The 27044-nt window shown below is 32.8% G+C and overlaps 2 protein-coding genes, 1 long non-coding RNA gene and 2 pseudogenes across 3 annotated transcripts; 2 read left to right on the forward strand and 3 right to left on the reverse strand.

Moving 5' to 3' along the window:
• Window positions 1–717: 717 nt before the first annotated feature.
• On the forward strand, window positions 718–3841 carry LOC130715721 (UBP1-associated proteins 1C). The gene is made up of 6 exons (XM_057565840.1): window positions 718–900; window positions 982–1056; window positions 1669–1799; window positions 2561–3035; window positions 3256–3369; window positions 3458–3841. Exons 1-6 carry the CDS (start codon window positions 814–816, stop codon window positions 3518–3520), a joined length of 945 nt encoding a protein of 314 aa, XP_057421823.1. The 5' UTR covers window positions 718–813; the 3' UTR covers window positions 3521–3841.
• A 1395-nt stretch (window positions 3842–5236) lies between these two features.
• Window positions 5237–7619, forward strand: LOC130713611 (uncharacterized). The gene is made up of 4 exons (XR_009010940.1): window positions 5237–5435; window positions 5526–5634; window positions 6234–6348; window positions 6922–7619. It is a non-coding gene; the product is annotated as an uncharacterized LOC130713611 (long non-coding RNA).
• Window positions 7620–8718: 1099 nt separating this feature from the next.
• LOC130714640 (serpin-Z2B-like) lies at window positions 8719–10618 on the reverse strand. The gene is made up of 3 exons (XM_057564561.1): window positions 10449–10618; window positions 9488–10297; window positions 8719–9385 (listed from the first exon to the last, which is right to left on the reverse strand). The coding sequence occupies exons 2-3, from the start codon at window positions 10196–10198 to the stop codon at window positions 9254–9256; spliced, it is 843 nt and encodes a 280-aa protein (XP_057420544.1). The 5' UTR covers window positions 10199–10297; window positions 10449–10618; the 3' UTR covers window positions 8719–9253.
• A 1640-nt stretch (window positions 10619–12258) lies between these two features.
• LOC130713276 (serpin-ZX-like) lies at window positions 12259–14112 on the reverse strand (annotated as a pseudogene).
• Window positions 14113–19861: 5749 nt separating this feature from the next.
• LOC130713277 (serpin-ZX-like) lies at window positions 19862–21611 on the reverse strand (annotated as a pseudogene).
• Between the last annotated feature and the right edge of the window lie 5433 nt (window positions 21612–27044).

Here is a 27044-nt window from a genome sequence, read left to right on the forward strand (position 1 = left end):
AGGGACGAATGATCAAGGATGGGGTTAGAGGCTTAGGGTTTGAGAGATTAAAAAATCATAAGAATTGAGTTTGATAATAGATTTCTCTCCGCTCAAACTCGGAAATAAGTAATTAATAGCACAAGTGGATAAAAAAATATGACAATTGGGTATAGTTTGAATTGGTTTCCACTTTTCTAAATCAGAAATCAATTTGCTTTTTTTTTTTTGTCAAAGGTGAAACTTTCATTAAAGGGCTGAGCCCATGAACGAGGTTACAATTCATGCTTGAACATATTACAATCTACTTACTCAGCCCAAAGCTCATTCAAAGACGCAGTTAAAAGCAAAACCATAGAGCCGTTGAAAGGAAGACCAGCAAATTAATGAATCAGAGTTTATAAGAACTAGGCAAATAGGGTAAAGACTAGAAACATGACTGAAAAATCTTCTCCTAGATTCGCACAACTCTGAAAAGCCGTCTCTTTGAATTGTCTCATCCATTCCTAGCTTTTCACGTTCTCCTCTAAAAAGAATTTACACAATTTAAATCCAAATTGACCCGCAAGCCCAAACCCAACGAAGCTTTTGTCTTCGAATTGGGTCGGATCGACCGGATAAATCCGGTTGACTCGACTCATGTACACCCCTATTAAGTAATGTGGTAAAAGATTTAATAAAAAAAGGAAAGTAAAAAAAAATGTGTCCACCATCCTCAATAAACTAGTTAGACCAAGTGAAGGGAGAAAGACAAGTAGCTGCCTGGCATAAAACGCAAAACCCTAGCCGGCTTAAACCCCAAATTGCAAAACCAGAACTATCATTCTCTCTACCATGGTTTGGTTCCAATGCGAAGATTGTGGCGACAACCTCAAAAAGCCCAAGTTACCTAGCCACTTCCGAACATGTTCCGCTTACAAGGTTCTAATTCAATCTCTCTATTAATCAATCTTCATTCACTTCACAAGCTGATCCAATTCTCATTTTTTTGATGTTATGCAGTTGTCGTGCATTGACTGTGGCCAAATTTTCGGGCGTGACACCGTTCAGGATCACACTCAGTGCATTACAGAAGCAGTGCGTCTCTCATTCTCACTTTCTTCTTAATGGGTCTCGCTTTTATTCATTCTGATTTGGGAATGCTGCATGGGTTTTCAATTTTCATGTTTTAACACTTCTTCGAGTGTAAATTGACGATATTTATGAATTTTGTGAAAATGGGTACCTGTATTCATGGATGGATGGAGTTTACTCAGTGCTAGTTCTTTGATTTGCTCAATGTGGCCAGGGTAGCTTCTTCAGAGTATTATAATTTCTTTATCATATCATTGTTTTCCTCAAGAATATTCCTTATAATCTGGTTTTTGATTGATGTCAATTGGCGTAGTGTTATCCACGTAGCCGACCTCAGTTAGTGGGATAAGGCTTTTGTTGTTGTTGTTGTTGTTGTATCATTGTTCTCCTCAAGTTGAGATTGTTTACTTACCTTTTTCAATACCTTAAGGTCTTCTACTCATGTCTGCTAATGGGCATAATTTTTTTTTCTCATGTCTCACTTTTTAGCATGGCTACATTGTATTCTTTTGGTTTACCTGTACTTTTTCCAGCATAATGAATTTTCATGTAAGTTTTTAGAAATACGTAACCATCTTATTTCCCTCAGCCAATTTTTTTTACTTTGATTTCCAGGAAAAGTATGGTCCAAAAGGCCAAGGCAAAACTGTGAACAATGCAGCTGCCAAGCCTAACAAAGATAGCAAGCAAAAGCCTGAAGTTGATATTAATGTGGGATTATCTGAACGGCCTCCATGGTTCTGTAGGTATGTACCTCTATAGGATACACTTCCATGGTAGTCAGAGTGCTCATATTGAGATTAAATGCCAATCAAGATGCTGCATTTTATGTTTTCAAAATGTCATAGGCGAGAAACATAATTATCATTGTCCACATATCCTGTTCAGATGGGAATTAAACTTCAAAGTCCTCACTCCTTACATTTGAGTTGTCTTATCATGTCTATGTTTCATGGGATCATCAAGATGACAAGATAATCGTTCAAACCTTTTAATTTTGTGTAATGTAAACATAAGATGTAAAAAACTAGCCGTGTGTATTGTAGAAGTTTCAAGGGTACTGAGTTGAATGTGCAGCTTTTACCTATTGTTTCTGTTGAAGCATGTAAGGGGGCAGGTTTGATGTTTAAGTATAATACAATTCATATAGTTGCACCATGATTTTTTTGAACTTATAGATTCTTGAGTAATATTTCTTTCTAATAGGATACTTTCAGCTGCTACTGATATTAACTTCAACTGATTAGTAGCCTGCAGACCCTTTTGGATAGAGGTCTTTGTGAAAGTGCATACTAGTAAACAGTTTATGATTGTGAGGTTATGATATTGAGTTTCAAGTGCCAAAAACAGCTTATTATAGAGACTGAAACTATTTACAGTAAAAAAGTTGGAGAGGAACTGTGCTTAGTCTTGATGCCCAAAATCTTCATTCAGAAAGAATTTCTCTTAGTTTTTCTGTCACCCTCATGATTATCTGATTTATTACGACGTGGTTGTGACTTTGCAGTCTTTGCAATACAAAAGCTACAAGTAAGCAAGCGCTTCTTCTACATGCGGATGGAAAGAAACACAGGGTAAAAGCCCGAGCATTCCTTGCTTCAAAGCAACAGCCAGTCCAGGCTGACAAATCTGTCCCTGATGCAAAGGCTGCAGTGGAGACTGCTCCTAATGATGAGGCAAGAGATGACAAAAGTGCAGAGCAGCCGAAATTGCAAGAGTCTTCTAAACTAAATGACTTGAAAGCAGTGAATGAAGTTTCTTCCGAAAAGAAAAAGAGGAAACTTGGAGCATTGGAGGGTGAACTCACTAAGAAAAGCAGGAATGACACATCAGTTGACATGGGAAATGGGGAAGTAATTCAGGGTGACAAGGTCACGGGGGAGGGCAACTTGAAAAAAGAAGGGAAATCCGAACCTAACGGTACAAGTGCTGTCAAAAGTAAAATCAAATGGAAAAAGTTTATCAAATCAGCCTTGAAATCCGTAAGTGTTTAGAATTTCGGAATGTTATAGTCTCTTGATTTATGCTTAATGTTATCTATGATGTGGATTGGATCATATAGAGTCAATGGCTTTTAAGATGGAGGCAATTATAGATTCTGCATTCATACATATTAGTATTAATGAGATTGCTAAGTTGGTCTATGTATGCATCTTATTTTCATACAACACTTAAATGCGCTTATTGTTTTGCTTGTGACAGCATCCTGATGGAACTTTGAAGATGAAGAAACTGAGAAAAGCTGTCTTCAAAGCACTCCAGGAGTCTGGGATTGTAGTCAATGAAACTGAATTGAGTGAGACACTTGAGCAGAAGGTAAGGCCATCAACTAGGTTGTGTTTCTGTTAATTTGCCCTTTAATAATACTATTATGGATTTCCTTATGAAATGTGTGTGCTTACAGATCAATTCCAGCTCCAGATTTGCAATTGAGAACAAGTATGTGCGATTGGTGGCCAAAGATTGAACACTGTTGTTAGAGTCATCATGACTGAGTCCATTGAATTTTTTGTATTTCTCTTACTATTTGGTAAACATTCATCCCTATAAAATATCTCCTTATAGAAAAAAAATTGTGAACAAATACATTTGTTGCTTTATGCAAAAGTTCAATTACTATCTTGTCAAGGCAGATCCGTTTGGTCCTGAATGACAAGAAAGAGTTATAAAAATTTGCAAAACACAGATGTTAAGTGATCATAGATGCTTAGATGAGTTGGTCATTCGAGGGGTACTTTTCAATTGTATGACACAAGTTTCAGTTAAATGAATTATTACATTTGATGCATATCTTTTGCCAGCGTCTATTAACATTTTATTTTCAATGTATATAATAAATCGGCAGAGGAGGTAAGTGGTAACACTTCCTTTTGTTTAGACTGAGGATGAATATTTTAAAATACGGGTTATCTCTTGATTTATAATATGTTGGCATCAGCTTGTTTTCTCCAGAATTAATTTTGGCACATAAAAACTACACACGGAAACTTGTTTCCAGAATAGCTCTAGCTGTCAAATCAATTGTAGCAGGATTTTTGTAACACACTTGTGCTATTTTTGAGCCATCAACGCTTCCTTTTACAATAGAACACACAGAACTTCAGCATTCCACGTTTCCTAATATCTGCAATGCAGCAAAGGAAATTGGATGGCAAGAAAACTGCAAGGCGGCAAAATAGCAATCCTCACTATTTATTTACAGCTGATCAAGTTATTGTCTATTTGGATGCAAATTGAGTGTAATCAATCAATCATCAATAATACTAAATAATACTATTAAAAGAACAAAGGTTCAAAGACCTAAATGCTGATGTGTCCAAGCATTCTGCTCTCTCATGCAATCTTAGACTTAGTGGAATTCCACATGGCATTCTACAAGCTCTTCTCTCACTCTTCCTGATTTCAATTAAAATCTTTAATGAGGCTTGCTATATCCTTTGAACTCAACATGTGAATTATGCTCCAAAATTATTACTTTCTCGGTTTACTATGCAATTAATACCATCAATCAATTCTCCTTTTGACTCTTTTTTCATATGTTCCAAACTACCCCTGTAACCTCATAATATTATCAACAAACATTACTTCAATTCAGTTTAAAAAAAAACGTCACTTTTTTCCTTCTTTTCACTTTTAATAGTTTAAATAATTGTTAATCTGAAATATAATTAATCTAAAAATATTAAATATAATTTAATACTAATTTTTATTTGAATAATAATTAATAAAATATTAGTAACCGTTTTTTAAAAGTTTTTCAATGTAACAAATTTCCTTCTCAAATTTATTTTATCCTCTTAAAATATCAGATCCTTCTTCAATTTAAATTAAAAAAATCTTTTAAAAACAAATTTACTTCAGATTTCATATTTTTCACATTGGCTTCCTATTTTCTGTCATCCTCCATCTAATTCATTACCTGACATTTTGTTGCTATTATATCGCCCTTTATAGTCTTATGTCTGATTTGTTTCAAATATTACGTTAGATTTACTCTTAATCTTCATATGGTTATCTTTCTACACATTTTTTTGCTTTCAAATAGGACTCTACCCATGATTTTCATTACTGGTTTTTATCTGGTGTTGAATACCTGATAAGAAAATGTTTCAATGATGAATTATGGTTCTACTATTTGAACGCGACTGTACAAATTATGGTTCTTTTTCTGTTAGTTTTTTGTTTCTATTATATATTTAGTCAATAATTTGTGTATTGAAACTTTAGTTTGATCAATGTTTCAGGCCCCCTAATAAAGTTACTGCTATTTGAACGTCTGATTCTGATACAGACAGTTTCTTTTCTAAGTGAAATCATGTCCATGACGAGTAGTATTGATGGATTTTTGAAGAGGTTTGACTCTTGAAGCTAGAGATATTCCTGTTAGTCTCCTTTCTATGAATCTGCTTTGATAAATTTTATGTGAATTTTAAATTTTTATTTGTTTTATGTGTTCTATGTTTCTCATGCAGGGCTAAATTTATCAATTGTAATAACAGACGGTAATTCGGTAAACTACCAGGATCAAACAGTTTTGGGATAACATTGATAATGAGCAGTTTAATTGTGGTTGATGCTGAAGTAAGTTGTTTACCTTTTTAATGAAATATTCTCTCCCTTTTCTTTATTTTTGATTTTCTATTAAAAGATTTATATTTTATAGATTGCAAGTTAAACATGATAGAAATTTTATATGGCTACAATGGTGAGGCATTTAATGTTACTGTCAAAATAGTTTATATATAGATGGGGTTTTATCTGTTGTTTCATAAGTAAAATTCACCTAATTGGTTCTTTAATGTTATTTTTTGATTTGATGTGAGCAATTTGATATTAAATGTTGAGTTTCACATTATATTTAAGAAAACATTTGAGATTTTGGATAAAGCTTCAAGAATGCTTCTACAATGTGACATTTCTATTCTTGAATTGAGTGTTCTTATAGTGTGACTTTTTGAATTGTTGTTATGATCTTCTATCTAATATAATGGATCTTAATATTTTAGTGTAAAATGTTGTAAATTCCGCAATTTTTGCATGTCTTCTCCAAAAAGCCCCAATTAGTTGATATGTCAACCCCAAATGCATTATCTTCCCACATTTTGTGTTTGCTTTTGGTTAATGATTATTGATACCAGCTTTTGAATTTTAATAATATTTTTCCTAATATTTTTAACCAGGTCCTAGAATGGTAAAAACAGCGAGTTAATGCAGCAGTTAGTTTTTCCTAATATTTCAAGAAAGATGATGTGCTGGAGCTGACCAAATGGTCTGTGGCTCCTTTCCCTATTCCTGGTCAGTGGTCTGTGGCTCTGGAGATGTGAAGAAGCTTAGTGGTTCTTTGTGGATCATATAACCATGGAATTGCATTTTACTTTACACCCTTCTTTTGAAATAAGCGCATCCAGATGATGATAAACATGCTTAGATTTGAAATTGTTAGATTTAGTTCTTGGTTATGCTATGTATATTTATATTTTGTCAAATTATAAGGTAAAAATCCCACAGGGATTGTAAATGTTAATAATTTCATGTTAAAACTCTTTTTTTTTTAAATTAATGCTAAAATTTAAAACTGATATAAAAATTAATTCTTATTTCCGTGCTTATGTATTTAGCAGAGATATTTTATTGTACCTGTAATACTCTTATTAAGTATGTGTTTTCTTCTTTATTATCTGTTTTACTAATTTTGTCATATGAGAAGGGAGACCTGACTTTTCTTCTCCCATATGTTTATGTTTTTTTTTTTGATAAGCCCCATATGTTTATGTAAAATGGAAGAAATATTTGGAAGAATTATAGAGAACTGGTGAAATAATCTTTATTCTCACAGATTGGTGAATTGGTTTTTTTTTCTCATTTCAGAGCTTGATTCAGAGAAAGTCAGTGTAGCAGCTCAAGAAGAAGAAGAGGAATCTGTTCAAGAGCACTTTTCATCCCCCTTCCACTACTATTTTGATTCAGAGTCAGAATCATTTGATGAAAAGTGATCTAATCTGGGGCAACAGTGACAAAATTGATGATTCGATTTCATATCAATTCCTGGGTGGCAAAATTTTCGGTGAAGGATTTGAACCTGAGATTCTGAAGCTTATTACGAGAGAGGAAAGACAAGAGGATCTGGATGAAAAGCAATCTTCATGTGATAGAAAATTTTCAGAATTTGGAGTTCATGGTGTGTTTATTCTGAAGATGAGTATATTGAAATGGAACCTGGCATGATGCGTTTTAAGTCTTTGAATGTGCATGGTTTTGGTGATGTATCAGAACCTGATGAGCAAGATGAGGATGATTTTCAATGTATCATGTTGTATTCTTCCTGGAACCAATACAAGAAATACATGTATTTCTTATTTTGTGGATGTTTAATTGAATTGGTGTTTCATCACTTTTTTTCAGCAACAATGCCAATAATATATGTTTATAATGAGAGATGCAGTCCAGATATACACTACAGGGAATGCGAAATGAGAGATGCAGATGACACAACAACATGCACTTCAAGCATGAGCCCCAACGTTTTGTTTTCCCCTTTAAGTTCCTATAGTTACTTTTATATGAAATTGTATTTGTGTTAAAATGTAGATTCCTATCTTTTATACGATTGGTTCTACAGGTTCATACGGGGTGAAATATTAAAATGTAGATTCATATCTTTTATACTTTTATATGATTGGTTCTACAAGTTCATACAGGGAGAAATATTTTACATTAAAATACATTCAATTTGATTTTAATAGAAATTGAATTGAAATATTGTGCATGTTAATGTTTTATTTTGGAGTCTTTAAGGTTGACATATCTCTGTTTGACTTTAAATAATCTAATCATTTCTTATTATAATTGGGATTTCTTTCAAAAAAATTGATTTACTTATAAATATTATTTTCGCTTATATAATTAAATAATAGTAAATTCCGCCGTGCAACGCACGGGCAGAAAATCTAGTGTAAATGAACTTTCTGCTCAATTTATAGGTTTCGTTCACTTTTTGTCTTAAAGTGTGAGTAAATGAATGTCTATTTGCACCAAATGGATACCCAAACAGTCTTTACTCTTTAGTCATTTGACTTGCTTACATTTTTATCCTTTTTATTATCATTTAATCCTAACCATTAAATAAAAGAATATTCCAATATTCTCAAATCCAACGGCATATGATTCTAGTATGAATCTTGATTTTCTCTCTCTCTCTATACCCTATACTAGTGTCATACACGTACATGATGTGTGACACAATCGTTATTCGGCTAGTACTGAAATATATTATATGATATATCTTAGAAGGATCAGAATTGATGTTATGAATTATGATAGATAAACATTCATGACAAGATGTTTTGCATATTGGAAAGAAGAGATAGATAATCAAGTACCATTTACTATCTAATAGGCATATAAAATTGTATTGGTTTCTCTAGGAAGTAGTTGCATATGTTGTTAATAATAACAAAAATGTTTCAGTTCCTTGATTATGGAGTTAAATTGCCCTCTCAGCCTCCCAGATGTTCAAATAAACAACACTCAAAATCCCTGTTTTGCAAAGTCCAACATGTTAGATAAAAAGATGAATTGAGATACCAGCGTGTTTCCACCTAGAAACAGATGAATAAAAAGAATATTGGTTTGACAACTCTGAAGACAGTAACACTACTGCATATTTTCAACAAATACGCAGGAATGGCTACTCACTAATCAGAAAAGGGAAGAAAGGCCTTTCATAATCTAAGAAACATGTGCTTAGGCAAGTAGTCAAGTACATTAACCATATTCTGAGGAACTGGGAACTTCAATTTCTCCTTCATACTGCATCAGAGTTGTAATAATTGTGCTAATATTTTACCAAAACAACCTTAGTAATTGGCTGCTGGAAGAAACAGGAGACTTTTGATTGCAAGGAGACCTAAGCTTTTGAATCAACAAGTGTTCTGGTCTAGAACCCCAAGCATGTTAAACTTTTTTGTTTGTTTAAACCAAGTATCCTCCACTGAGACAATACTGGTTGAGTCGGGTACGATCACTAGGAACACTACTGCATGTTAACTAAATTTGCAATACTAATCCTTCCCAATTAAGTAGTTCAGCTCATATAAAACGCATAGAAATTCTATGACATGGAGCTTGAATTCGACTATGTAGTAAGTATGCACCAACAAGACAAAACTAGGAAATCTAATAATGCTGCAACATGGAGCTACTAATCCTTTCTTGACCTCTTTTTCTTCTTTGGTGGAACCTTAGGCTTATCATCATCGTCGCCATCACCTTCATCTTCCTCCTCTCCATCATTGCCTAAAATGCGGGCAAGGTGTTCTGCTTTCAAATCCTCCTGAAACATTTTATACATAAGAGTAACTCAAATGCTTAAAACATAATAAAATGAAATCATACTTGCAGTATAATGATAATACAGTAATACAACGGTGCTGACCTTCTTCAGCGACGTGGCTGCTCCATCAAGAGGATTGAGCACCTGCCCAATGAAGAGGACAGTTCCGGTCAAATCTTCTCGGATCAAGAAGAGGAAAGGGTGATCAGCTACAAAATCAATACCACCAGGAGAGGGACAACACTCTAGTATCGCTCTCCATGAAGAGGTTGCTGCAGCTTCAGTGCCTTGTTCATTTACCTCAATAGAAGCTTTATGATACAAGTTAGCAACATATAATTCATCAGAAGGAGAGTCCACCATATTTGTAAAATCCGCATCCGTTTTAGTGAAAGGCGAAATCACTCCCAGCTCCTTCAGCACAGTAGAAGCTTCAAGTGCAAACGAAATCTTGAATTTCGGAATCTTGAAATCATCTACTCTTACTTTTCGCCGAGGAAGCTTGCCTTTCAAGAAACCAGATTGTGAAGCCAACTTTCCAATTAAAGACGACAGTCCATCTATTGCATCCGGAAGGAAAATGCACATGGAGAATCGACGCTCTTTATCTCTACCTTGCTTATAAGAAAGACGGAGGACTTTGAAACCATCAAAAGTCCTAACGTACTGCGTCTCCTTCTGGCTAGTCATGAAGGGAGCCTTGACTGTGGTACCATTAAGCAAGTGAAAATCAGAATTCTTTGTGTAAAGGGGATCAAGAAACTTGTTTTTCCACTCGCCCTTGAAGTGGAGGGCATTTGCAAACACAAGCATGGTTAAGTTGTCTACTGCCTTGGAAGGCAAAAGCTCTGTGATAAGCCCCTTTGTCTCTCTTTCAACCCATGAATTCACCTCATGGCACACTTCATCACCCTTCAAAACCACAGAATTTCAATCAATTATATTTTCTTTAAGCAGTTCAACAGCAGAAATTCCAAGTCCCTAAATAGCAATTAAAAGAAACTGGTAGATGAATTTTCCAATTAAATGAAAAATGAAGATGCTGATGAAAAAGGGAATGTACCTTGTTCTGAAAATCAACTGAATTGAGAGTGCCCTTGTATGAGTGGCCACAAGCTGTTTGAAAGAACGCTTAACTGAAAGCGATTCATGAACCCACATTCCGTTGGCAAAAGTAAGACAATGTGAAGAAGTAGCAGCGTCGGAGAACACAGCGGAGAATCCACATTCCATTGTTGCAGTCTCAGCTTCGAATGTAGGAGAGAGACAGGAACAAGACTATTTATAGGCAGCTTCATAATCCATTGTTGTCTTTATTTTTACCTTTTATCTATATTTTGTTGTCAAATCTTGAAATTTAAATCAAATCTTGTCGTAGTTTTTTTTGGGCACAAATCTTGTTGCATTTATTTTTAACTTTTATATATATATATATATATATATATATAATATATATTTTAAAGAAACCAAAAAGATTGATTAAATGGAAGAAGGCATGTGGGGACGCTTATGGATGGGCGGTATAAGCGTTATGTTCATGTTAGTGATTTTGCGGCTGTGCGACACTTGTTGGACCGGGATTTAGAGATTCAACTTAGACATATTTCTCGGGAAGCTGATGCTCAGTGTGCGGTCACTGTTCTTGAGGATCCTCCTGATCGGGTTATTCCATTAATTTTTCAGCTCTAGGGGTGCAGTTTTTTTTTGAAAGAAGGCATAGACGCCAATACATCCACAATCACTAACGAAACAACCTCTACCAACACCTCTTCAATTCGGATGGAAAGGAAGAAGCATACCTAGCAAGGAAGTCAGCATCTATCTTCCTTAAAGTGAGGAAGAAGAGGATCCAACATGATCTTAGAATGCAAAAACATTTCTACAAAAAAGTTGAAGAGTAAACTTTTTTAATTTCTTGGATAGAATTGGAATGAATTTAAAGACTCAAAACTTTTAAATGGTTCAAGCCGTGGATGACTTATGCTTATCATAATTCGTGAGACACTAGTAAATAATCATGCTTGACAGAACATATGATCGAATAAGGAAATGTTTGAGATGATGTTGAAATATGTGGCTTAGGATTGTATTTCTTGTGACCGACACCAAATTTCATTACAAAAATCATTAGCTATATGACAAAGAATCAAAATGAAAACCTAAGCCATACATTGTTTTGGTTCATCGATGCCGACACGAGATCAAAAGACAGCCGACGGTAGAGCGGTGAAGGTGGACGACGGAACTCGGTGTCGTCCGAAGATAGAGGTAATTTTGACTAGAGAGAAATCTAGTGGACATAATTTGAGTGGACATGGAAGAAAAAGGAACACATTAATAATTCGACCAACCATAATATTGTTTTACTTTCGTAATCCACTAAGTTGGTTTCAAAAAAAAGTAATCCACTGACTTTCATTTATTTTGGCATTCTTAAGAAAATAAAAACCTAAAAAGCCTTGTCGCTAATGATTTGTAATGAAATTTGGTGTCTGTCACAACTTAGTGATAGGTACGGAGTCGTCCCTAGCCTTATTCAGTACTAAATTAATAAAGACCACCATTAATTTAGTAACTAAACGATGAAATTCGTAACTAAGATATTGACGGACCTATATTTCTGTCACTGAATAATTAAAAAGCACAAATATTTACCAAAAAAAAGAAATCAACCAAATATTTACTAAAAAAGAAATCAACCAAATATTTAAGGGCATCACAAAATAATACATAAGATATTTGTTCTATAACAGGTTTTAACCCACTAATATTGACTTTGCAGTATGCACCAACAAGAAAAAAACTAGTAAATCTAATAATGCTCCAACATATTAACACATGAGACTATGAGAGCATGTAACAATTTCATGGAGCTACTTATCCTTTCTTGACCTCTTTTTCTTTGGTTGAACCATCTTCCTCTTTCGTGGAACGTCATGCTTATCATTGTCGTCGGCACCTTCATCATCCTTCTCCCCATTCACCTCCGGTCCAAAATCACTAGATTGTTCCTCCTCCTTAGCATCCCTTTTTTTTGCCTATAAGCTGGAAAAATCGAGCATGGCTTTTTGCTCTTATTTCCTCCTACAATTTATGTATAAGAGTAACTCAAATGCTTAAAACATAACAAAATGAAACTATACATGTAGTATATATATAGACAATACAATAATGCAACAACACACCAGGTGTAGACTGTCTTTATTTCCATTCTCACTTAAAGAAGAAATTATGTAATGTAAGACATAATGTTGAGTTCTTTTAAACTTCAAACTTGACCGTGTTCTATTGATTCTCAAACCCCACACATCAACTCAATTGCTAAAATTCAAGTAACAAATAATGAAGGACCTGATTATATAATGCACATCCCAATTGTAACTTTCCCATATGAACTTACTAATCACAAAATACAAAATTGCTAACCTTGTTCACCGGCGGGTCTGCTCCATCAAGAGGATTGAGCACTTGCCCAATAAAGATGATTGTTCTGGTCAAATCTTCTCGGATCAAGAAGAGGAAAGGGTGGTCTGCTTCAAAATCTATACCAGCAGGGAGGGTCATACCCTCTGCTCTCCCTCTCCATGAACTGGCCACTGCAGCTTCAGTGCCTTCTTCATTCACCTCAATGGAAGCTTTGTGATACATGCTATCAACGTATAATTCATCCGAAGGTGAGTCCACCAATTTTGTAAAATTCGCATCAGAGAAAGGCGAAACCACTCCTAACTCCTTCAACACGTTAGAAGCTTCAAGCGAAAAAAAAATCTTGAATTTTGGAATCTTGAACTTCCATACTCGCACTTCTTGCTGAGGAAACTTGTCTTTTAAGAAACTAGATTCTGAAGCCATCTTTTCAATTAAATACGGCAGTCCATCTTTTGCGTCCGGAAGAAAAATGTACATGGAGAATTAACGCTCTTTATCTATACCTTGCTTATAAGAAAGACGGAGGACTTTAAGACCATCAAAAACGCTAACGAATTGCATCTTCTTATCAGTGGCCATGATGGGAACCTTGACTGAAGTACCATTAAGGAGGTGAAAATCATAATCGTATGTGTAAACTGGATCAAGAAACTTGTTTTCCCACTCGCCCTTGAAGTAGAGTGCATTTGCAAAGACAAGTCGGGTTAACTCATCCTGTTTCCGGGGAGGAAGAATCTCTGTGATAAGACCATTCGTCTTTTTTTCAACCCACGAGTTCACTTTACGGCGCGCTTGATCACCATCCTTCAAAATCAGATCATTTTTTTTTTGCTTCAGTTAGATGAATTATCCAGTTAAATGAAAAAATTAAGATGTTCCTGAAAAAGTGATAGTACCTTCCAAAAATCAAGTGAAGCGAGACTAGCTTTGTAATGAGTGGCTACAAGTTGTTTGAAAGAATGGGAAATTGAAAGTGATTTATCAACCCACATTCCGTTTGCAAAAGAAAGACGGTGTGAAGATGTAGCAGCAGCGGCGGCGGCAGCGTCAAAGAACACGGTGGAGTTAAGATGGGAGAAGAAGGTGGTGAGGTCGTCGATGGAGTCAAATCGGAGAAAGGAAAGAAGCTCTTGGAGTGTGTCGCCTGCTGAACCGGTGGCCATGACGCTAAGAGCAACGTGAAGAGACAAGGGGGAGAAGATGAGGTTCTTGTCCTGATACTCTTGTTTTGAGAACAAGTGCTTTGTGATGCTGAGCGCAACGTCTGTTTGGCACCGAAGTGATTTTTTGAGGTCCATTGTTGCAGACTTGCAGTTCTCAACTTCTTTTTTTGAAAGTGGCAGTTCTCAACTTCTGATTTCCAATGACAGAGGGTTAGCACTTAGCACAATCAATACTTATAGGGTGCTTCAAATTAAGGAACAAATCTTAGTTTAGTTATTTTTATTTTTATAACAAAATCACATAATTTACATATTGAAATTCAATCAACGAGAATATGTTTCTTGATTTTGTGATCAACTCTAAAAATGAAAATTTAAATTAGGATAAATTATGATAAAATATTGTATGTTTTTTCGATTATCTTCTTTTTTAAAAAAGATTTGCTAAAAGTAGTTGAGTTGTTAGTTGTTACAGTAACAAAGTTCTAAAATATTCTTTTATTCATTTTAATTTAACGATGTAATTCTAAAACTATTTTTTTTAAAGAAATAAAACTAAATCTAGAAATTCAAAAAGTCTACATGCAAAAAATATGTTTTTACTTCGTGGTATAATTTTAAGCATTAAATTTGGTTTAAAAAAAGCATTAATTTTGATGCACCGACGGTGTAAAGTTTTTTTACACCGTCAACCAATCAGATTTCAAGGATGTGACATGTCAATTAAAGAAATTAAATGAAAAGAGAGATTTTCTCACATTCTTGAAATCTGATTGGTTGACGGTGTAAAAAAACTTTACACCGTCGGTGCATCAAACTTTTTCTCATTAAAAAAAACTTAAATTCAGAGAAATATCTTGTTTTAATTTTTTTACTTCTACAACATAATCACATAAATTATATATTGAAATTCAACCAACCAAGGAGAATATAGTTTTGATTCTGCAATCAAATCTTAAAATTTAAACTTAAATTAAGAGAAAATATTTTTTGGATTTTTAATAGTAGGATTTTTTTGCTCCTTCTGAAAATTATTAAATTATTTTAAATTATAAAATAAGCAATTTTTTAAATATTGTCAAAGCCAAACTTAAATTATTTTGGTTACGATTTTTAGAAAACATATCTTATCAAAAAATTAGTAATATTTCAAACCATAATTTTCTCGACCCCGGACATTTTTGCGCTCTAAATAATGTTACTTCCCAAGTAGTAGTAAAATGATCACCTATTATTTGCCTATTTTTGAGTATTTGGTGAAAACATTAGTGTTGTTTTCTTAGTTCATCCTACAGTAGGAGACCAAAAGTTGGTACCTCCGTTCCTGATATTTTGTTGTTTTAACTTTTGGTCTAAATTCTAAAACTTTTGTTGTTTAACAAACTCAATGCATTTTTTCACAATTTATTTCATGTATACCCTCATTTAATATTATATCGCTCACCTACTACCTCTTATGTTCACCAATCAAAATCGTAACAAGTTTTTTAACCAATAACTATTATTCTCTATCTTCACTCTAACTCAACAATAAATATGAGTGTTTATGTCAACAAGTATATCAATGATTGCACTCCTAAACAATGTGCATAACCTTAAACAGCAAAAGATCAAGAACAAAGAGAGTAGGAGCTATGAGGAGGAAACTATGAATGGTTTTATTAGAACATCTCCAATGCAAGGTTCTTAGTTCTTATTTTTGAGTTAAGAACTGAGAACTGAGTTCTTAACCTCCGGAGGGGATGACGTGGAGTTCTTAGTTCTTATAAATAAGAACTAGGTTTTTATATAAGATGTTTTACTTTTTGAGTTCTTAGTATAAAGTTATTTTTTTTTCTCTCATTCATTTAATTTAAGTATTAACTAGCATTTAAATTTAAATTTAAATTATATGAAAATAAAAAAATATTAATATAATGGTATTGTAGGACCGGATGAATAATGCTAAGAACTAAGAACTAATAACTCATGGTTGGAGTAAAATCTGCAAAGAGTTGCTTAAACACATGTGACAGTACGGATCCACATAAATATTGTTAAGAACTAAGAATTAAGAACTAACATTGAATATGCTCTTAGAGCTCGTGAAATGCATATTTAACAACAATATCACGACTAATATTTCTTAAATAATAGAATGCTTGAATGACAATTTCAACATTAAAAAAAAAATTTAGAATGTGTCATTCAAGTTTCCAACTTCAAAACTTAATAATCTTATAATGATTGTTATTTGCCAACCTACTAGCTCGCTAACCGCATCAAAACACTGTAAATTAATGGAACCATGGGGGAACAATGGGTCGATAAAATGGAAGAGCCCACGACCATCACCCATTCACCCCCTTGTTTAATTTGTTCGATTGATGTTCTCATGACCTTGCACAAGTTTCTTTGAGCATCATCTTAAAGTGATATAATAGGAAGTTAAATAATAATAATTATAACAAAATAAGAATATTAATTATTATTTTTTGATATTTGTGCAACAACCTTAAAATGATAATTATATAAGAACAAAAGAAGTACTCCCTCCGGTCCTATTTATAAGCATGAAAGAGAAGAAAAATCTTGGTCTTTTTTATAAGAACCAAATGAAAGTTTGAGCTATATTAATTATTTTTTTCCAATGATGTCCTTATTAATTCTAACTTGTAGAATGTGTCTCATTAATTATTCTCTCTCTTTCCCACTTTCCAACATGAATAACAAAGGGTAATTTTGGAAGTTTATTTTGATTCAAGACAAATTTAATGCATTTTATCTAGTTTTACTACATTTCTTAAACTATGTGAATTTTTTTTTTGTTGCTTATAAATAGAACCGGAGGGAGTAATAAAAGAAGAGAAATAAATGAGACAAAATGTGTTAGTATCCCGGGTCAACATGGTAGTTGTGTCATGACAATACCGTGAAGGCCCGAGTTCAAATGCTGGCAAGAGAGAAAGAAACCAAAGATAAAGAAAATGTAAATATAAAGAAAAACGAGTAGTTGTAATATGAATAAATCAAAACACATTTCCTTTTATGAAAGTATTTGGTAAGAGACACCTTAATCTCCATCATCTTTTGAGTGTATATCTTTTTAGCATCAGAAAAATAAACTACACTCCTGAAGAATTAATCTTTGAATTTTCTCATCCCAAACTTATATATCCTCAGCTTTTACCACATGACCTATTCTTCGAGACCTTTTGAGTGTATATGAATGTGTGGGACTCAATCATTTTCCAAAAATAAATAGGTGAGGAAATTTGAAAAGTCCACAACAGTCTTAATCCCCAAAGCAGCTGGTTCAGTTCGTCAATGGTGACTGCTCACTTTACCAACCAATCACAAAATTAGAATTTTCAGTACCTTGATACTCCAATAAAGATATATCATTTTTAACTTTAATTAATACTACTCCTATGTTTTTGCTTATAAAAAAAAACGAGTAATGATATATATACACATTATTTTTTAAACACTTCATTTCCACCTCTTTTTATTTCTATCTCTCTCATCTTATCATCTATCACATCTCATATTTTATCTCTCTTACTTTTTCTTTTCTTCCTATCTCTCTCACCATTCCACCTCTCCACCTCAAAAGAGAGGTGTGGATAAAACATTATCCTTACTCCTATGTTTTGATTATTACACTACACACTCACTCATATATAAATAGAGAGAGAGGAGAGAGAGGAGAGAGACTCACTCAGCTAGCAAAGTTTTGGTCTTTCTTTCAAAATCAAGCTGAGACTCTCTCTCTCAGAGGCTCACCCCATCATCATGAATAGAGGAAACTTGGGTCTCAATCTCAAACTCTCTGTTCCTGCACCTAATGAGGCCACTTTTGCCAAATTCCTGTGAGTTGATTGATTGATTCATGTGAGGTTCTTTGATGGCAAGGGTTTCCAAACCCAAATGGACCATTATTTGTTTCAAAATGAAGATTGAATTTTGTCGAATGGATTATTTGCTGTTTCCCCTTACAATTTGGGTAAAAATATCAAATTGCTAATGTTTTAACTTGAATTGGGTATTCTTAACGAATTTACTAGTGTCTCGCGAATTATGATAAGCATAATTCATCCACTGCGTGAGCCGTTAAACAATTTTGAGTCTTTAAATTCATTTCAATTCTATCCAAGATATTGAAAAAGGCTTACACTTAAACTTTTTTGTAGAAATGTTTTTGCATTCTAAGATCATGTTGGATCCTCTTCTTCCTCCCTTTAGGGAAGATGCTAAGGATTCCTGAATCCAAGTAATTAACCCCTAGTTTCTGCCAGAATCTTGTGTGATTTTCCTGAATCAATTAAAACTACCTGTTAGTATTGACGCTTTTATGAATTTCTAATGTATTGCATGGTCATATTTTTTTAGAAAACAGAACTAATGGATAGTAGGTACATGGGCATGTGAAATGAGGACCCAACATTGACTCCCATGCTCACTTTTATTGATGATTCTGTTTCACTAACTAAATAAGGTGGTTGTTGTGTACCTTAAGCTAAATCAAGATGTGATACCTGAAATGATGTGTACCACTAGAAAACATACATGCTCCAATTGAGTAACATTCATGTATTTATATTAATATTTTCTTTTATAAATTATACAGTAAAATGTTACTAATATTATAAACCCTTCATCTCTTCTGCATCACCCTAAACCCTAAACCCTTCATCTCTTCTGCATCACCGAAATTTGATTCACAAAGCAGTGGCGCCAGAACTGCATCATTGTTCTCTTCGTTTACCGCCACGATCTCTAGATGTCGCCATCTCTATCATCCAAAAATCTATCCCTCTTCGTTCATCGACATTCGACCATGATAATTTACTGAGACACTCAATATGGGTATCACACTCAAAATAATTTATGGGTGTCACAGACTTCAACACTAATGCGCGATGAATTACTAAGATACTGACGGACCTATATTTCTGTCACTGAATAATTAAAGGGTTAAATATGTTTTTGGTCCCTGACTTATACACTCGAATCAGAAATGATCCCTGAAAAATAATTTTATCTTTTTTCATACTGACAAATTTTGTTTGATTTAAAATGGTTCTTATAACATCATAAATCATTTTTGAAATATTATTTACCTAGTCCCTCATCCACGTGACAATCCTGGTTAGATATAAGTGTTCACGTGTAATTTTTATATCATTTTTAGTCCTTTAAAAAAATTAATCACTTTTGGTCCTTCTCCTCTCCTTCTTCCTCATCCACCTCTCCTTCTTAGCCACCACCCAGCCACCACACAACCTTCCCCCACCTTACACAAACCTTCTCTAGTTCTCTCCCCTTCCTCACCGCACACTCCTCCTCCCTAAAACCTTTATATGCGACAAAGTTTCTAATGCCAGAGAAACTAAACACCCGAGCTACACAAATAACCCTGCAACCCCTGCCCTTGGTCGCAAATAATCATTGGGTTCTAAACCCCTAACAATCATCGATTTCAAACATATTAGACCTTGCACTCAGGTAAAATCTTAAAAAGCACAAAAAGATTTTTACAGGTAAAATCTTAGGTAACAGTAATCCATCAATAATTATTACTCACCTTCGCCAAAAGGAAATCGACAAGTTCCTTGTCAATTTAAAAGTAAACATGAAACACCAATCAACATGTAATTACAATTAGAAATGAGCCAGAATGTAATAAAAAAACCGTTTACTAAACCAGAAGAAATCAACCAAATATTTAAGGGCATCAGAAATAGTTATGATGCATAAGATATTTGTTCTATAACAGGTTTTAACCCACTAATATTGACTATGCAGTATGCAGTATGCACCAACAAAAAAAAATTAGTAAATCTAATAATGCTCCAACATAATAACACATGAGACTATGAGAGCATGTAACAATTTCATGGAGCTACTTATCCTTTCTTGACCTCTTTTTCTTTGGTGTAACCCTCTTCCTCTTTCGTGGAACCTCATGCTTATCATTGTCGTCGGCGCCTTCATCATCCTTCTCCCCATTCACCTCCAGTTCAAAATCACTAGATTGTTCCTCCTCCTTAGCATCCCTTTTTTTGCCTATAAGCTGGAAAAATCGAGCATGGCTTTTTGCTCTTATTTCCTCCTACAATTTATGTATAAGAGTAACTCAAATGCTTAAAACATAACAAAATGAAACTATACTTGCAGTATATATATAGACAATACAATAATGCAACAACACACCAGGTGTAGACTGTCTTTATTTCCATTCTCACTTAAAGAAGAAATTATGTAATGTAAGACATAATGTTGAGTTCTTTTAAACTTCAAACTTGACCGTGTTCTATTGATTCTCAAACCCCACACATCAACTCAATTGCTAAAAAATCAAGTAACAAATAATGAAAGACCTGGTTATATAATGCACATCCCAATTGTAACTTTCTCATATGAAATTGCTAATCACAAAATACAAAATTGCTAACCTTGTTCACCGGCTGGGCTGCTCCATCAAGAGGATTGAGCACTTGCCCAATAAAAAGGATTGTTCCGGTCAAATCTTCTCGAATCAAGAAGAGAAAAGGGTGGTCTGCTTCAAAGTCTATACCAGCAGGGCGGGTCACACCCATTGCTCTCCCTCTCCATGAACTGGCTGCTGCGGCCTCAGTGCCTTCTTCATTCACCTCAATGGAAGCTTTGTGATACATGCTATCAACGTATAATGCATGCGAAGGAGAGTTCACCATTTTTGTAAAATTCGCATCAGAGAAAGGCGAAACCACTCCTAACTCCTTCAACACGTTAGAAGCTTCAAGCGAAAAAGAAATCTTGAATTTTGGAATCTTGAACTTCCATACTCGCACTTCTTGCTGAGGAAACTTGTCTTTTAAGAAACCGGATTCTGAAGCCATCTTTTCAATTAAAGACGACAATCCATCTTTTGCGTCCGGAAGAAAAATATACATGGAGAATCGACGCTCTTTATCTTTACCTTGCTTATAAGAAAGACGGAGGACTTTAAAATCATCAAAAACGCTAACAAATTGCATCTTCTTATCGTTGGCCATGATGGGAACCTTAACTGAAGTACCATTAAGGAGGTGAAAATCATAATCATATGTGTAAACTGGATCAAGAAACTTGTTTTCCCACTCGCCCTTGAAGTAGAGTGCATTTGCAAAGACAAGCCGGGTTAACTCATCCCGTTTCCGGGGAGGTAGAATCTCTTTGATAAGACCATTCGTCCTTTTTTCAACCCACGAGTTCACTTCACGGCGCGCTTGATCACCATTCTTCTGAAAATCAAGTGAAGCAAGAGTAGCCTTGTAATGAGTGGCTACAAGTTATTTGAAAGAATGAGAAATTGAAAGTGATTTATCAACCCACATTCCGTTGGCAAAAGAAAGACGATGTGAAGAAGTAGCAGCAGCGTCAAAGAACACGGTGGAGTTAAGATGAGATAAGAAGGTGGTGAGGTCGTCAATGGAGTCAAATCGGAGGAAGGAAAGAAGCTCGTGGAGTGTGCCGCCTGCTGAACCGGCGGCCATGACGCTAAGAGCAACATGAAGAGACAAGGGGGAGAAGATGAGGTTCTTCTGCTGATACTCCTCTTTAGAGAACAAGTGCTTTGTAACGCTGAGCGCAACGTCTGTTTGGCACCTCATTGATTTTTCGACGTCCATTGTTGCAGTTCTCAACTTCTGATTACCGATGACAGAGGGTTAGCACTTAGCACATTCAATATTTATACGGCGCTTCAAATTAAGGATCAAATCTTGTTCTAGTTATTTTTATTTTTATAACAAAATCACATAAACCAAATATTGAAATTCAATCAACGAGAATTTGTTTCTTAAATTAGGATTAAATTATGATAAAATATTTTATATTTTTTCGATTAGTTTTTTAAAAAAGATTTGCTAAAATTAGTTGAGTTGTTACAGTAACTAAGTTCTAAAATATTCTTATGATTTATTTATTTATTTTAATTTAACGATGTAATTCCTTAAAAATATTTTATGTAATTCTAAAACTAATTTTTTTAAAGAAAAAAATTTAGAAATTCAAAAATTTTACATGCAAAAAATTATTATGACGTTTTACTTCATGGTCTAATTTTAAGCATTAAATTTCAAAAAACATAAATTTCAAGAAATATCTTGTTCTAATTATTTTTACTTCTACAACATAATCACATAAATTATATGGGGGGAAATGGTAGCCCACCACTTGGTGAGCTAATAGAAATGAATGGATTTGCAGGGTGAAGGTCGGTCAGGGTTCAAATCCTAGCAAAGAAACTAATTTACTAACAAAACAACTAACATTTACCTATTAAAAAAACATAAATTATATATTTTTCAAATTATATATTGAGATTCAATCAACCAAGGAGAATATAGTTTTGATTTTGCAATCAAATCTTAAAATTTAAACTTAAATTAAGAGAAAATATTTTTGGATTTTTAATAGTAGGATATAATCTAAATTAAGCAATCTTATAAATATTTTACTTTCGTGATATCATAGTAAAAGCCAAACTTAAATTATTTTGGTTACAATTTTAGAAAATATTTCAAACCATATTTTTTCGATCCTGACCATTTTTGCGCTCTAAACAATGTTACAACTTACAACAACAATATTTGCCGATTTTTGGGTACTGGTGTTTTTTATCCCGTGCATTGCACGGGAAATATTTCTATTGTATTTGATGTATCAATTAATCATGAATGTGATTATGCGTGTTTGTTTAAATCTTAGATAATTAGGGCAAATCTTTTAAAATTCGGTTTTAAGATCTGTTTTGGAATTAGGAAACACGTGTCAACAAAAGATAAGTTATCTAATTCTTTTGTAATATATATTAATATATAGAGGAGGAGATGATTGATGCAGTATCTTAGATAATTATGAAAAATATTTTAAATTTTAATGGATTATAATCTCAGCATTACATTTTTTTATATTGTGGATCATGAGAAAAAATAAAATGAGAAATCACGGGATTCGTGTAAATATATAGTAAATTAGGCTTGAGACTTTTCCTAATTTAAAGAGATAATAAAAACGGTTTCAAGATTTGTTTTGGAAATAAATTTAGTAAGGAGTAATCTAGGTAAATCTTAGATAATTAGGGCAAATCTTTTAAAATTCAGTTTCAAGATAAAATAACACAACATAAGAGAATCTATCAAATGGAATGACACGTGGATTTTATTTAAATAATAAGATAAATTAAGATAAAATCATGAAATAAACAACCTAAATCCTAATCAAATCTAAAATTTATATATGTATTTTCTTATGAAAATTAACCTGAGAATGACACGTGAATTTTTTTTATGAGAATTAACGTGAGAATGACACGTCACTAAATCAGCCTGATAGAAGTTCTTCTTTTCTAATATACTAGTGTTTTTTACTCGTGCATTACACGAGAAATATATCTATTGTATTTAATATATCAATTAATACTTTGATTATTAAAAATATAATAAACAACAAATGAAATAGAAGAGTCTGAAATGATGAGCAAAGTGGACAAAAAGTATTAAGTTGAAAATTTTTGTTGCATTAATTGAAATTCATATCCCCGTATGATAACTTAAGTGGTAGGAGCTGTGGGACATATGAGTTGGGTAGGGGAGAGGTCTAGGGATCGATTCCTAACATGTGAATTTATCTTTCCGATTTATAAAAAAAAATAGATTGAAATTCGTACAATTGAATAACTAACAAAAAAAAAATGCTTAACCAAATCTCAAATTCTGCAAAACATATCAGGGGATGATTTAATGATGGCTAATAAACAATAGCTAATTTAATCTACAGTGAAAAAAAGAGAAAAAAAATTCTTTATGAACGTGATTATGCGAGTTCGTTTTCACACAGTAAAATAAACCAAGCTTGATTCAGATCAACAGAAAATCGTTTCACATTCTTAACTATAAGTTCGAACAATAATTTTTTATCTGTGCGTTACACGAAGAACTATTAGTTCAAACAATCAGTTTTTATTCGTGCGTTACACGAATAATTTTCTCTTGTGCTTAAGACATGTTCCCATACTTTAGCGACATTTTCAAATACTAAAGGACATACTTAATGAGAGATATATAATGCAACATAATGCGTCCCTCTAATTTAATTTCCCTCTATTTATAACTCATCTCGTCCTAGTACTAAGTAACTACTATAATATCATCTAACTAACTTCTCTGCGTGTCCGTGGTAGCTCTATGGACTCTCAGCACCAGGTCAACTCCCTTTTTCCTGTAATTAACATTAAATAAAACTAAGATAAATTAAGAAAAAAAATAAGAAATAAACAACATAAATCCTAATCAAATATAAAATTTAAAAAGGTACTAATTAAAGATAGATAAAAACAAACAAAATCTAGCAAATCACAATAAAAACTAATAAAACCATGAATTAAATAAAAATCCGAAAATTCAATAAAATACCATAAAATTTAATTAATACTCTAAAAATCAGAAATAAAGTAAAAGACCTAAGATAGAATCAAGAAATAAACAATATAAATCCCAACCAAATCTAAAATTTAAAAAGGTACTAATTAAAGATAGATAAAAACTAATAAAATCTAGCAAATCACAATAAAAACTCATAAAATCCTGAATTAAATAAAAATCCAAAAATTCAATAATTCAATAAAATACCATAAAAATTAATTAATACTCTACACGTGTCAAGAAAAGAGAAGGCAAATGAGAATTAATCTGTGAGTGACACGTATCAAATTGGCCTGAGAATTAATTTGAGAGTGACACCTCATCAAATTGGCCTGATGGAAGTTCTTTTTTTCTAATATATATTGATACTAGTTTTATACCCGTGCATTCACGGGGTAATTTATTTTAAAAAATTATGAGAAAACATTAATATTTAATTTAAAAAATTAAATTAATTTTAACATCAAAATATATTTTTCCGTAAATTATATATATATATATTATATTTTTTTATTAATTTTAACACGAACAAATTTTCATGTAATATGTTCCTCCCCGTGATATGTTTATCTTTGTAATTTTTCCAAAAATAAAAGGAAGATATTTTGCCATGTAGTATACTTTTAACATGGAGTTATATTTTAAAGTAGTGAAATTTTATTAAAATTTATTGTTGTATTAATTTTACATAAAAGCATCTTCTTGTAATATATTTTAATCTTGGCACGACATATTTTCATCATCATATTATTGTACTTTGATTGATAATATATATATATATATATATATGTTTACTTCCAAAATTATTTTAAAATAATGAAAAAGGTACTTAAATGAAATTAAACTTTAATTAAAAAGAAGTTTTAGTATTCAACTTTTTTCATGTAAAATACTTTATCTTGTGATACTTGTTTTATCATGTAATTTAAACACATACTTGTAACATTTTCATACTTTTATTTATATTTACTGTTAAAATTATTAAACAAATTATGAAAATGTTTTTATTTTATATAAAAATTTACTTTTCTATTAGTTTTAACATTAACTTATTTTCTTGTAAAATGCTTCATCTCGTAAGAGGTTTTTGTTATTTAATTTCAACAAAATCAAAAGCAGACTATATAATTATATAGTACATTTTAACATTAATCTATGCATGTTAGAAAGAAAATCATATATATTATCTAAAATTTGGCATTTTAAAGTAAATTCCTATTAAGTGTAACAAATTATAACACCTAATAAAACACCACAATTTGATATGCAATAAAGAAATGAATAATGAAACATAGAGGGCAAGGAAATTCCTGAGAGTTGTCGATTATGAATACTTTTAGTAAGTCGATTCCAAGAACAATATATTTGACTTTTAAAAAAAAGTTAATTTAAAAAACAATCAAATCTTTGGTGTAGGTATCATTGTTGACTTTTTTTTATAAGCAAATATTATTTGTTAGTAATGTTATGTTAGTAAATTAATCTCTCCTCAGGATTCGAACCGTGAAACTTATTATGATTTTGATTGGTGAAAATAAGATGTGATAGGTGAGAGATATAGTATTAAATGAGGGTGTACATGGAATAAATTGAGAAAAAATGCATTGGGTTTGTAAAACAACCAAAGTTTTGGAATTTAGACTAAAATTAATACAACAAAAGTTCAGGAACGGAGGGAGTATTAAAGTCAAGTAAAAGCTTGCCTTTAGTTTTCACCATGTTTGTCATTATATATTATATAGTCTCAAGGAGAAGTTGAGAAGCATAGAAAGAGATTTACCCAAACTTTAGGTTTCTATTTTCCTCACCAAGGTTCTCATTGGGAGGAAAAAGAATAATGTTAAAAAATAGAAAAATCCAATATTATTGCTAAGAGTCAGAATCTCATCATGATTACTTATTAAGCTTGTTGGAAAAGAATAATGTTAGAAAATAGAAAAATCTCATTATTGCTAGGAGTCAGAATTTCCTCATGATTACTTAGTAAACTTCTCGGAAAAGAATAATGTTCAAAAATTGGTTAGATATTAGTAAGAGTTATGTGAAATATTCTTGAAAAAAGAATAATAAATAATTTTATTTTCATCATGATTACTATATTGAATGAAAAATGAAAGTCATCTCCGTTTTATAGGTACAACAATTTCATATAAAAATCATCCTCCTGCCATAGCAAGAGAAAGAGACGCCTCCCCAATAACAGACTCTCCTAACGGCTTGCTCCAATATCTCTATTACAATCAATCTTTGGTGAACACCAAACATCATTTCTTTGCTGGCACGAAATGTAGGTTTGAAGAGTTGAGCTTTCTTAAAAACAAATTTTGTTACTTCTAGGCTAGAAATCATCACTCGAGAACAACATGTGAGACTTCAACATAGAGGCATACCTATAGAAAAAGGAATACACAATTATATGATCGCATCATCCAATAGCCTTTTAGTTGTAGTTATTCCCTTGAATTAAATTTTTCGTGTTCATATTCAGCTCATGAATCTGAAAAGACCAAATGTTCGTTAAATTCAATAATCAGGCGTCAAAGAGAATTAATTAGAGAAAAAAAACAGATCTTTAGCTTTGCATAGAAACGATATTCGTAAGTAATAAAAAGCATATTTATCATACATTTTATTAGG

The sequence above is a fragment of the Lotus japonicus genome, chromosome 4 (genome assembly GCF_012489685.1).
Source record: "Lotus japonicus ecotype B-129 chromosome 4, LjGifu_v1.2".
NCBI lineage: Eukaryota > Viridiplantae > Streptophyta > Magnoliopsida > Fabales > Fabaceae > Lotus > Lotus japonicus.